General features: G+C 49.5%; 1 protein-coding gene across 2 annotated transcripts in view; it reads left to right on the top strand.

The window, feature by feature from the left end:
* Nucleotides 1-13632, top strand: part of DOCK1 (dedicator of cytokinesis 1) — a 528830-nt gene that overhangs the window by 510256 nt on the left and 4942 nt on the right. For both annotated transcript variants that reach the window (XM_082855005.1, XM_082855004.1), the window contains exons 48-51: nt 2000-2145; nt 5842-6040; nt 9872-10025; nt 13376-13527. In XM_082855005.1, coding sequence (XP_082711131.1) covers nt 2000-2145; nt 5842-6040; nt 9872-10025; nt 13376-13527 — 651 coding nt within the window. The remainder of the gene's footprint in view (nt 1-1999; nt 2146-5841; nt 6041-9871; nt 10026-13375; nt 13528-13632) is intronic.

Here is a 13632-nt window from a genome sequence, read left to right as displayed (position 1 = left end):
GTTTCTGCTTTATAACAAAGTGAATCAGCTATACGTATCCCTATATCCCCATATCTCTTCCCTCTTGCGTCTCCCTCCCTCCCACCCTCCCTATCCCACCCCTCTAGGTGGTCACAAGGCACTGAGCTGATCTCCCTGTGCTATGTGGCTGCTTCCCACTAGCTAGCTATTTTACATTTGGTAGTGTATATATGTCCATGCCACTCTCTCACTTTGTCACAGAAATGGCTGAGAAGAGGATATTGTAGACTGAGTTTCTAGAAACATTTTTACAATTTGGGTTTGTCTGCAAGTCACCACTTCCTTTTAAGTTTTCCTTATAAAAGCCAATTAATGACAATGGCTGTCTCCCTGGAGATGGGCCATGGCACCATCATTGGTGCTAAACCCAAGACCGACCAGACCCTCTGTGCTGGCAGATTTCAGCTGCATGTTGAGCCAGTGATCAGTAAACTATGGCCTGACACCTGTTCTTGTAAATAAAGTTTTATTGGAACACAGCTGTGCTCACTTATTTCTGTACTGTTTATGACTCTTTTCGTGCTTGGGACAGAGACCTTATGGCCCACAAGCCTAAAATACTTATTATCTGACCCTTTGCAGAAAACAGTTACCAGCTTCTGCTTTACACTGTTCTTCAGCAATTTTGAACCTTTTACTATTTTTTAAAATTTTATTTTATTGAAGTATAGTTGATTTACAACGTTGTCTTAATTTCTGCTGTACAGCGAGATGATTCAGTCATCCATATATATATATATATATATAAATACATTTTTTTCATATTCTTTTCCATTATAGCTTATCACAGGATATTGAATATAGTTCCCTGTGCTATACAGTAGGACCGTGTTGTTTATCCATTCCGTATGTAATAGATTGCATCTGCTAATCACAGACTCACAGTCCATCCCTCCTTTTCCCCTTGGCAACCACAAGTCTGTTGAACCTTTTACTGTTGAAGAGATAGTGTACAGATGAAATAGTATTTCATGGGCAAAACAAATATTTAAGAAACAGACCATCTTTTCAATGGTGTTGTACACTCTGTAATCACCCGTGGTCCCGGGCAGGTCTTCTGTAGGTGATGGGCTGAATGAAACACCAGCTTTGGTGGAGTGGGGATGGGCTTTAGGGAGGTTGAAGCCACACAGAGAGGGAATGCCCTGCAGAAATTTGGTTTCCACATCCTCAGGTTAAAGAAAGGAGCTTCTGCTGCAGCTGCCATCCCAGATGTACCAACATCTGGCTCGGGGTGCAGATACACTAGCATTTTGTAGCTAATTAGGTGTTGACATGTGCTGTATTTCAGTGACACTTATTTTGTTAATGTACAATAGTAGGACGTGACAAAGAGACGATGGAAAACTCTGTCCAGAGACCGTTCTTCTCTAGAATGCATTGCTGGTCCACTGTCTGGTGAGGAGGAGTTTTAGCAACGCCAGCCATGGAGCCATCTAATCCAGTCGCTGGCAGGGGAGGAAATCCACCTGTAATTAAGCAGCAGGTGCATCTTATTTTAGTCTAGAGAAGTTCCGTCATTATGCATCCATATATTTTAGTGATCTTCTTGGTTTGTCACCACACAGAGATACAAAGTTCATCTAAAGATCTTGTAAAATTCTTTCACATTCTAGATATTTTTCTACAAGATAAATTTTCTGATCAGTACATTGTACCGTGACTCTGGAACAAGTTGATGCCTTGTGGTCTTGGTGGAGAAAACTGCTCTTTAACTTTTTAAAAAAACAAAGTTCCTCCTGGTATTTTTCACGATATCAAATCAGATTTCAAAAAGCCTCCAAATAATCATCGTTTTTGTCTTCAGCTTTGAACAAGCACATGCATTGTTCATGAAAGCGTGGACAGTTTTGACCTAGATTCCGGGCTGCTAAGACCACCTGGTCCGAGGTGTCTGCCCGTGCCAGGCTGGGCGCCTTTTGCCACAGCATCAAACAAGTCTCTCTCTCTCTGTTTCTCTCCCCTCTGCCCAACCCAGCCCTCAAGTCTGGACGACAGAAGAGGCAGCCGTCCCCGGTCCATGGTCCGATCCTTCACAATGCCTTCCTCGTCCCGGCCTCTGTCTGTGGCCTCTGTCTCGTCCCTGTCATCAGACAGCACCCCTTCCAGGCCGGGCTCCGATGGGTGAGTCTGGCTCAGCAGCCGGGGAGGTTTGGGAGGGGATTCAAGGAGCCACCCGGGGCCCTGGGTTTGTTTCATCACACCTGAGAGGATTTCTAAAACTCAAAATCCTCTTTGAAATGGAGACCACCCAAGACTTTTACAATCATGGTGCCACTAAGACTTGTAGAGTCTTGTGAATCTTTGAGGAAAAATTTCTCGCTTTGGGTACCACTTTGGATGAGGTTGCCATCAAATTGTAGAACCTCCAGGTGAGTGTTCAGTGCTTTTCAGCAAGTCCCGGAAGCGGTGTGATGCATTCCTTGCCAGCTGCGTGCTTGTACGTTTCATCTCTTGCTCACTTCCGAGGTGTCACGCTAGGGCAGGACTGTCGCACACAGGCAGGCTTCCTTGGTTGCTGGCAGGGCCACCTTCTTTCTACAAGATCTCTTTGGAGACCCAGTTTTGCCCTTGAGCACCGGATGGCACAAGGCAACTAAGAAGGGATCAAGAACGGAACGGACGGGTGAACATTTCCTTGAGCTCCCACTGTGTCTCCTGCAAAGAGAACCTCGTTATTGACATTTTTGTGTGTTTTGTGACTAGCATATATGAAAAGTTTGTTCTGATGATACAGAAAGAAAAAATGTCACATGCAATTTAAACAGTAGAGAAGAACTGCTAATTGGTTTGCTGTCGAGTTTGCACAGTTGTGTGTTTGTCCAAGCCCATTTGGTTTACAATCCATCATCCCATCCTATCAAACCCACAGGCTCCTGAGCCCTGTGACACGCAGACACAGACTTCCAGAGCGCCCCAAGGGACAGCTCCAACCCAAGTGCCCTTTGTTGCCGACGACCAATGTACCCAATGAAGGATGGCAAACTGTTCCCACGTTTTTTTCCTAACAGTAATTTTTATCAGTGTCTGTTACTTCTAAGGCCAAGTCCATATGGAAAACCTCAATTTAGCGGTATTTAAATCAAGTGTGCTTGTCGCTGAGAGCAGGATCGCTAAAGAAACTTAATTCAGCTTCTCCGCAGGTAAATCCCCAGGCTAGTTATGAAAAGGTTTTTATATTTCCAGGAACGTAGGGGTGAGGGCAGAAAGTGATCTAGAGGTTTTAGATGGAGGAGTACTGTCCTGCACATGTGAATACATGAGTGGGACTCGTTGTCTCCAGCCCTGGAGCCGTATTTGTTTAACCTTGAACTAGAAGGCATCTTTATTAGAGTCCAGATTTTTGTTCATTCTCGGGGTTGCCACCCTTCACCACCTAAGGGATGTGGAGAAAATGAGGCTTTGGTCTCAAATGGCGTCAGTTACGTGCAGAATAAAGTTCGTCCTGTCGGCAGTTGGTTCTCATAATGTGAAAAATTTAAAGCTCAGCCTTCCTCTTGGTTCCTTGTATATGCGTCTGGGTTTCACAGCACAGGTTCTCCCCGGAGCTTTAAGATGTCCACTAATCCTTTGTTTCCCTACATGAATTGTCCCAAGTTCTGCCAAACCTAGAATAAAATCCTGAAGATTTTTAAATTTTTGTTTATAGTAGAAGAGATATAATATTTAACACCTAATGGCTGTTGATTTAGTAGTTATTGTGTATCCAACTGCAAAAGTCCAGATGCCCAGAAATGCCGTAATAATCAAAGTCAACACTGGTGTATTTCATTAGTCATTTTCAAGTTTTTATTATGCAAAAATTTCAGACATATACGAAGGAGACAATATAGCATAATGAGGCCGTGTGCCAGCCACGAGCCAGCCTCAACAATGATCAGCTCCCAGCCCACACTCGCCCTCCTCCATATTATTCCGAAGCAGATCTCAGGCATCATATCATTTCATCCGTAAGCATTTCAGTGTGAATTTCTAAAAGGTAAGAATTTACCAAAAACACAATCATACTACCTTCAGCACGTGTAAAAAGTGAACAGTAATTCCGTACTATCGTCAGATATTGGTTTTAATTTCCAATTGGGGCATAAATGGCTTTTTTTTTTTCTTTTTAGTTTGTTTGAAACTGATCCAGATAAGAGCCCCACTTTGCAGCGGGGCTGCTGTGTCTCTTTAGTTCTCTTTTAATCAATAGATTTCCCCTTCTACTTTTTTCTTTTCATTTCTTTTCCTTGTAATTTGTCTGTTGAAAACTCCAGGTTGCTTCTGGTGTCGCCTGGGTTTTGCTTACTGCATCCCCTACAGTGTTACTGACTGTGTTTCTCTGTCTTTCATATATCCTGCAGATTAGTAGTCACATCTAGAGGCTTGTGCACGTTCAGGCATGAGTTGGGGACAGGATGACTTCAACTGGTTCTTCCATTCAGAAGGACGTTCGTGTCTCTCTCCCTTGCAGTGGTGTTAGCAGCTATTGATAATCAATGCCTACATTCAATACCTGCTGACCATCCAGTTTTTTCTTTTTTTTTTTTACAAAACGTAGCAGATGTGATTCTTGTTCTCAGCAGTCGGCGTCTTCTATGGATTTGAAATGTGGTTTTGTGAATGACCCATCTAATAAGTGTTGACTTCCATGTTGCCTCTCCCATGTTGGGGAGCCAAGGTGCTGGAATGGTCTTATTCAGAGCAGTGGTTTTGTTCTCAGTGTCCCGTTCACAAAAAAGTTTGAAAGAAACCACAGCTAGGATGGCAATGTGACAGGCTTTCTAGATTTCCTTCTCTTACAATCAGTGTCCCCTTGAAGAAGACACTTCAGTCTCCAGGTGTCCCAGGAAGTCAGGCTTGGAAGGTCTCAGTGAGAACTGGGGGCTCCCAGGGGCAGGCTCGGGACCCGGCCCCTTATCCTGACAGCCCGCGTTACGGGGGTGGGATTTGCCCTCCCACAGGGCTCAGGGGCTGCCTGACATTGGGCAGCTCAAGGGCAGGGAGCTTCCGTGAACCCTCTCAGCTGACCACTTTGCTTCTCTTAACCATATGAGAATGATGGGTAGACCAGTTTAAAAAACACATTTATCAGAAATCACAATATAGGCTATTTCTGCTATATGACTGTATGACTCTAGCTTCTTTTAAGAGATCGTATCTCTTCTTAAATACCATTTTCATTCCATTTCATTTTGTGAAGGGGGACATCCAGCCCATGGTGCTTAGAGGTTGTGGAGACTCACCAGAAGGTGGCAGAGCTGAGACCCAGAATCTCCGTCTCAAGCTCAGTTCTCAGCTACAAATCTGAGGGCATCTCCACATCCTTGCAAGCTGGAATTGGCTTTTTTCTCACGGAGCCATCAAAGGGCTGTCAAATGGAAGCCACCTGTGTACCGATACGGACATTTCTTTGCGTTAGCATCTGCCTGTTTCTCCTCATTGCATTCGTGAATATTTCAGTATGACTCTGTCAAAGGTGAGGGCTTCCCTTTTGAAATAGACCCCAAATACCATCCTCCGGTCGTAAATCAACAATAATCCCTGAACACAGTCATCCCATATCCAGTAAGACTTTACATTTCCCTCATCATCCTGTAAGTGTTCTATTGTTTTTCCAATTTGTTTTTATCGAGATTCAAAACTATAACCATTGCAGTCGGCAATACGTATCTTAAGTCTCCCTTGACCTTCCTTTTAAAATGCTTTCTTTCCTTGTAAATTTGGGCATTTCCCAGGGAGCACCTGATTCATTCTGAGTGACTTTACATGGAGCTGCAGGGCGAAAAGCAGTGGCTGTCCTAGTAAGACGTCATTGATTTAAAGAACCATTTCCTTTAGGTTTGCTCTGGAACCCCTCCTGCCAAAGAAAATGCACTCCCGGTCCCAGGACAAGCTAGACAAGGACGACCCAGATAAAGAGAAGAAGGACAAGAAGAAGGAAAAAAGGAACAGCAAACATCAAGAGATATTTGATAAAGAATTTAAACCCACCGACATTCCCCTGCAGCAGTCTGAGGCTGTGATCCTTTCAGAAACGGTAATTTCACAGGGAGCTTTCCCTCGCTCCGCGGTAGCTGCCGGGACCTGTCTATGCGGCACATTTAGCCGAGGGGGCTGTCAATTGGATTTCACTGCATTGGCTATGAAATAGTCATTTGAAAATCGGGGTCCTCTCGCAGCCCTCCCCTTGTATAACTGATGCCGCAGGGCATCCAGAGGCACAGAGGAGAGCTGCATCTCTCCGGAGGATGCTCGTCTTTGCCCCCGTGCTCCATCCTCCATCCCAGCCATCAGGGGCCCCAGCCATCAGGAGGCCCCACATGGTTCTAGGCTCCGCAGCAAAGTTGGACTTGCTTCCATTAGACATCCGGACGTCTCTGGAGATGAACAGGTTGCTGTTGTTGTCAGAGAGCAGTACTCCGGGCCAGCTAACGCTGTTCCCTTGCCCCTTCCTGACCAGAAATCACTAAGCCACCGTTTCTGCCCGAATGTTATAATCTGCTCCGCTAGCGTCCCAGAGCCCCTTCCCGCTGGGCTGTGGCAGCTGTACACAGGCCCGTGTCATCCTCCCAGCCTCGTGTGCTCCATGCCTAAATCCCTTGGCCGTCTTTCAGAAGGACTTTCAGGGACTTAACGTGTCACGTGCTGGTGAGTTGACATGAAAGATGGATCCCCGGGAATCTCGTTCATTCCAGAGTCTGGGGTTGTGTGATGGCAGTGAAACCCAAGCCGCATGTGCTCTCCTCCCAGGGCTGGGCCTGGGGGGATGGGGGCTGCCTCTTCTCCCAGCAGCGCATAGCAGCGTTTGGAGTCTGGGGGCAAAAATTAGGCACGGACAGCTTCTGGGGTGAGCTGTATTCAGGATGTGCTATTTGTAGACCGGAGAGAAAATAAAGAAGAGGCTCTCCGAGGCCATCAGCGTCAAAGGTCAAGTCAGGCTTAGAGCTGCCTCCCTCTCAAAATGGATGGACGTTTGCCTGTACGGTGGCCAAGAATGTGCCTGCCCTGGGCAGGGAGTCCATGACCTGTCCCGGCTGTTACAGAAGGGTTGCTTATCAAAGGGCTCAGGTGGGACCACTATTTAAGACATACTTCACTGCTTGTTTATATCTTGAATACCAGAGGCTATGTTCCATCCAGACCGCACGCCATGGAGACCAGTAGCCACGTGCCGCTTGGGTGTTTAGAGGTGGAAGGGAGACCCCAGAGCCACAACGCGGTCCTCATGAAGGCAGACGCCCTCGCGAGGCCTTTGCACACAGCTCGGACTGCAGCTGGGCTTCGGTGCTTCACTGCAGAGTGCAGGGGCCCAGGGTGCAGGGCCCGGGGCGGGACTGGCCACAGGCTTAGCACTAAATGCCCAGATGCAGCCTTGCGCTGTGGGATCCAGAGGTTTCTGACGAGCCCGCCCCCGCCCCCTGTGCTCTGTCCGCTCTTCTGGAAAGTTGGGAGACCAGCGACCCCGCTGGGACTGGCTGGCACCCCCCTCTCTCTAGCGTCCAGACACCATCACTGGGTGGGGGAACGAACAGCAACATTTTTTGAATATTTACTAAGTGCAGAGCCTGTGCAAGTCTTCCGTACATTTTCATTTAAGCTCCACTTTAAGATGTTAAAACTGAGGGCCTCAGAGAATTTGAGCCACGTGGCAGAGTTGAACAGAATTAAGTTGCGTGCAGAGAAGGGAAAGGACGTGCCAGGCTCAGCCATCATCACGGTATAAGCCTGTCCCTCCCCACGTGGCCCTGCTTTCCCGCGAGGATGCTAGTGAAGATGGGCTGAGTTCCGGCACAAAGTGCACCCCGCCCCCCGTGGCTGGCCTGGGGTACCCTCAGCCAATGCACAAGAACCCACCAAGGTCAGAGCACAGAACCTTGACCCTGCTGTCGGCCTCTGAGGAGTCTCAGAATAACCACGGCGGTAGCTGCAGGGGCCTCCTGACTTCTCGCTGGAGGCAGATTGGCTATTCTTGTCCAGCCCCGGTAGCAGTCTGTCCTCCGGGTTACAGCTGCTGGCAAGGTCTGAGTCCAGTTAGGCACCTGGAGTTTCCTATTCAAGCCTCCGTGTGCCTGTAACCGGCCAGGTGCTGCGGGACAGAGCAGGTGGGCTGGTGGGGTCCGTGAGAGGCAGGGTTACTGAGTGGCGGCAGTAGCCCCATTCCCTGGGGCGGCGCTGGGCGTGCACTGCTCTGTGCGTCCACCTGGCCTCCTCATGCTTCTGCAGAGGTTTTCTCTGTTCCCTCCACGGGGCTGGATTCGGCTTCCTGCCTGAATTTGCATCATCGACAATTTCATGACCTCTAGCTAAGCCTCTCAGAGTCTGCCTGGAGCAGGAGGGGCAGCCTCCACGTGCAGTTTGCATCTCACCAGTAAAATGTCCTCTGCTCCCCGAATTGTCAGAATGTGCACTTATGGGATGGGGTGGGAAGGATGGGAGGGGCACCTACGCAATCCCTGAATCCCCGTCTCCAGTCCCTATACACACGCACCCGAGGAGGAGCCCATGCTCAGCAGGCTGTCCCAGACCTCCCGCAGCAGTTGAGCTGCAGGGAACTCATCGGTTTCTGCAGATGAGGGATGACACCTGGTCTCCGGTATCTCCTTCGTTGGCATAGTATAGTTCTGGAGGTCGGCTTGTTGGCCAGTGTCCCCTCAGTCCCCCGTTTACCAAAGGGCTTAAGCCTTCCTCCCCTCCTTCCAGCCTCAGTAGCCTCCGGGGAGGCCCTGCCTTTGCAGACCGCTGAGAGGCACATGCTGCCGCCCACCGGCTCTGCAGCTGACCCTCACCAGCAGGCCCAGGAATGAGCCCCCGGAACCAGGCCCAGAGCCCTGCCCTCCCGCCCTGCCTGTCCTGGAGCAGAAATCTTGATTCCTCCTTCTCAGCTGGGTTAATAACTTTGCTAATGACTCCTACCTTGGGAGTATTTTGAACCGCTTGTGTTCCCCCAGGCCTAATGATCTGAGAGCAGGTTGTAAGAAATAGATAAATAAAACACCCCGATGTTACAGTTGCAGGAAAAGGCTTAGGTGGGAAAAGTCAAGTGCATCCGAAAGTCAGAGATGGGGAGGACAAATGCAATGAAAAGTGGAAAGAATTCCTACTCAGTAATAGCGTAGCATGAGAGAAGAAACAGGAGATGAATAAAAAAAATCCTTCGGCAAGTTTCTAGATTTTCACGTACCTGCCAAGAAAGACCAAGAAATTAGGTGCCTGGGGCGTTCCGGTCACTGAGCTGGTCGTCGAGTCCACTCGTGAGCCTTTGGAGCTCTCCTTGTGTGCTCTCACCCCCACTGAATGGCCCACATTACACTTATGTCCAGGAAACCTGTGATGTGACATCAGCCCCAGAGTGGGTAAGGAGATTATTGTGAAGCTGTATCAGTTTGCCAGGGCTGCCGTAACAAAGTACCACGGGCTGGGCAGCTGAAACGACAGAGATTGATCGTCTCACGGTCCGGAGGCTGGACGTCCAAGATCAAGGTGTCAGCCAGGCTGGTTCCCTCTGAGGCTGTGAGGGGCATCTGCTCCTGGCCTCTTCCCCAGCGTCTGGCGGTCGACCAGCAGTCTTTGGCCTCACTTGCTTGTGCAAGCATCACCCTGATCTCTGCCTTCGTGTTCACGTGGCGCTGTCCCTGTGTGCATGGGGCAGGGTCCAAACTTCCCCCTTTTATAAGGACGCCAGTCATATTGGATTAGGAGCCACTGTAACGACCTCATCTTAACTTGACCATCTGCAGAGACCCTATTTCCAGATAAGGTCATATTCGCAGGTGCTGAGGGATTAGGGCTTCAACATAGGGATTTTTGCAGTGAGACAACTCAGCCCATGACGGCTCCTAACTATGCTCTTTCCGTCCCTCTGATGTAGATAAGTCCCCTGCGGCCCCAGAGACCGAAGAGCCAGGTGATCAACGTCATGGGCAGTGAAAGGCGCTTCTCGGTGTCACCGTCCTCCCCGTCCTCCCAGCACACGCCTCCTCCGGTCACACCGAGGGCCAAGCTCAGCTTCAGCCTGCAGTCCAGTAAGTGGGACACTGTCCACATTTGAATTCCTGACGCTGCTCTGTGACCTCCCCCTTGATCAAAGTCTCTAAAGTTAGACCCACCCTCTCTGTCCAGCAGATGGTGAGAGTTTTGACAAGCGCCTGACTTCCTGGGAATGTCCCCTGGGCCTAAAGCAAATCAGGCCAAAGCCCGGTCCTGAGCTCCTGCGCTCCCTGGGAGGAAAGCATGGGGCCCGTTCAGATCTCCAGACCTCCTGTGTGCTGGGGGTAACTCGAGACGCATGTGGAATGTCCTCCATTTCGTGTCACCAGATAATGCAGCCCATGGGGGCGGGGTGGGGGAGTTGTGAGGCTCTTTGCGTCCAGGAGGAATGGGAAGGAAAGAAGCCCTGCCAGGCTGTGCTGAGGGGCTAAGGGTAGAACTTACTTTCCAGTTTTGCCCGATTTCTAGGGCCGCTCGATATATCACCACAGACTTGGTGGCCTAAAGGATCAGAAAGTTACTCTCTCACAGTCTGGAGGCCCGAAGTCTGAAACCGAGGTATCAACAGCCTTGCCGCCGTGTAGAGTCTCAGGGAGAATCTGCCCGTGCCTCTTCCGGCTTCTGGTGGATTCCGGCAGCCCTTGGTGTTCCTTGGCTTGTCAACGCATCACTCCAATCCCTCCCCTCTTCCCAGGCCTTGTTCTCCGTGTTTCTGTGCTCTGTCCTCTTCGTACAGGAGACTGGAGATTGGGTTTAGGGCCCATCGTAAATCCAGGATGATCTCCTCTCGAGATCCTTAACTAATACATCTGTAAAGACACTATTTCCAAAGAAGGTCATATTCTGAGGTTCCGGGTGGGTGTGAATTGTGGACAGATGCTGTGGAACCCACTGCAAGTGGTACCCGGCTTTTCACCATTCAAATCAGGCCGGCCAGAGAGGCAGCATCGTGGCAGGAAGAAAGTGGCAGGGAGTGAGGGCAGCAGCAGAACGAGGGCGGCGGAGAAAGAGGATAGCGGGGGACTTCCCTGGTGGTCCAGTGGTTAAGATTTCACCTTCCAGTTCACGGGGTGCGGGTTCCATCCCTGGTTGGGGAGCTGAGATCCCACATGCCTCGTGACCAAAAAACCAAAACGCATTTAAAAAAGAAGCAAGGGCTTCCCTGGTGGTGCAGTGGTTGAGAGTCCGCCTGCCGATGCCGGGGACACGGGTTCGTGCCCCGGTCCGGGAAGATCCCACATGCCGTGGAGCGGCTGGGCCCGTGAGCCATGGCCGCTGAGCCTGCGCGTCTGGAGCCTGTGCTCCTCAGTGGGAGAGGCCACAGCGGTGAGAGGCCCGCATGCCGCAAAAAAGAAAAAAAAGGAGAACCAATATTGAAACAAATTCAATAAAGACTTTAAAAATGGTCCACATCAAAAAAATCTGTAAAAAAAAACGCGGGGGGACGGGGAGTACCAGCCTGAGGAGTGGCTTGTGCAGGGCAGCAAACAGTTGTCCTCAACAGCTGGTTTCTTCTTGCTGAAAGGGGAGTAGCAGAATCTGGAGGTGGTCCATCTGGTCAGGAGTCAGGGCTGCCACAGTAATGAGCCTGAGAGAGCCACGAGTTTCTGGGCTCTGGAAGGGAGATGGTCTCCTGGTATGTCCTAGTTTCACATCCTTGCACTATAACCAGTGATCTTCAAAGATATTTTAATTTTTTTTATAAATAGCTAAAAACAGGCACCATTGCAGCTGCTGTGGAGAACGCTTTAGGGGTTCCTTGAAATTAAACATAGAATCACCATAACCCCCAGCAAGCCCACTCCTAGACGTTTACCCCAGAGAATTGGACACAAGGACTCAAGCAAATTCTTGCACGTGAATGTTCATAGTTGCATCATTCGCAACAGCCAACGGGTGGAAACAGCCCAAGGGCCCATCAGTTGATGAACAGTTAAACTGAAATGTACATCTGGAGAAATCCCCATGCAGTAGAATATGATTCAGCCGTTACAAAGCAAGTTCTGGTACGTGCTGCAACATGGATGAACTGGAGAACACTAAGTGAGATAAGCCAGGACAGATATATGATTCCGGTTACATGAAATAGCTGAAATAATCAAGTTCATGCAGACAGAAATTGGATTCGAGGTTATCAGGGGTCGGGGGGAGAGCGGAGGGGGAATTACCACTTTCAGGGTAGAGCCTTTGTGTTTGGGGTGATACAATTGATAGTGCTGATGGTTGTGCAACAGTGTGAATGTGGTCGATGCCACTGATTTGTACACTTAAAAATGGTTAAAATGGTAACTTTTAAATAAATACCGTAATAAAAACAACCAGTCACGAGGGCAGTCATTCAATCAGAGACCACCTTCTTGCCCCTGGATTCAACTGCGAGACTTCCTCATAAATTGACACAACTCTTCCTAGGAAGCACTTTCCTAGTGAAGGGTTTTTCGTCAGATGCATCATCAGGGAAAACTTTAAAAGAGACCCAACAGCAAAAATGTCAGTTTTTCTCTCTTTAACATAAATGACACATTATTTCTAAGAGTCTCAACAAAGGCTGAGAAAGTATATTGCCTTAATGATCACTCCTCTGTCTGAAAGCAGCTCCTTTTTGCTTCGCTTTAAAAACGGTACTTCCCCTCGGCTTACTTAACGCACCCGCCGCAGAGGCTGCTCTTGCTAATAACTGCGTTTCGTACAATGGGCTTTTCCTGGTGTGAGAGTTTTGAAAGGCAGGTGCAGCTTGTGAGCTGTGTTATTAGACTTGGCTTTAGTGAAGCTCCCCGGCTCATAACTGCAGGACGCCTGGTGCAGCGTCCCGGCTGGGCTCTAAAAACTGCAGGCGTAGACAGTCCTTGTGACCCCAAGCTGTGTAGACGCCACCAGGGCAGAGGGGCCTAGGAGGGATCAGAATGGTCCCAGGTTGGGAATTCCCTGGCGGTCCAGTGGTTGGGACTCTGTGCTTTCACTGCTGAGGGTCCGGGTTCGGTCCCTGGTCGGGGAACTAGGATACTGCAGGCCTCAAGGTGCAGCATGCAGAAATAAATCAATAAATAGATAAATAGTAAGTACATAAATAAACACTAAATAAAATAAATAAGGGTCCCAGGTCGACACAGCTGTCTTTCCAGTGGTCTGATCTGTCCTTTAAGCTCAGGTTTTAGGCATCTCGTGATAGTTGGTATTCTCTTTCTAGAGCATGCCCTTCGGAGGCAGTGCCACCCCTGGCCTCCTCTGCCCATCTCTGCTCTCTTCTGTGCCCTGTTGACAAGCATTTCTGGGAGGAGAAGGGGTTCCCGCTTCCCTGCCACTCCTGAGAGAGCACAGAGCCGCTATGTGTGCGTCCACGCCTGCTGGGGATGTGGGTTTGACTCTGATCCACCCTGTTTCCCAGGTTTGGAGCTGAATGGCATGACTGGACTGGACGCGGCTGAGGTTCCGCCCCCTCTGCCCCTTAAAGGCACCAGCGCAGACTATGGGGCCTTGACCGAGAACCTGGACCTGACAGGCCTGCCGAGCCCCCCGCCCCCTCCTCCTCAGCAGAGGGTAAGTCAGGACTCGGGGAGTGGGTGGCTCACATCCTTCTCTGCACCAGGTACAAACCCCTCCTTCCTGGTGTTAGCGTGTTGACTCTGGGCAAGCCGAGATGTG

Source organism: Leucopleurus acutus (genome assembly GCF_964270905.1).
Source record: "Leucopleurus acutus genome assembly, chromosome: 14".
NCBI classification, from domain to species: domain Eukaryota; kingdom Metazoa; phylum Chordata; class Mammalia; order Artiodactyla; family Delphinidae; genus Leucopleurus; species Leucopleurus acutus.
This window is presented reverse-complemented; position numbering and strand designations above follow the sequence as displayed.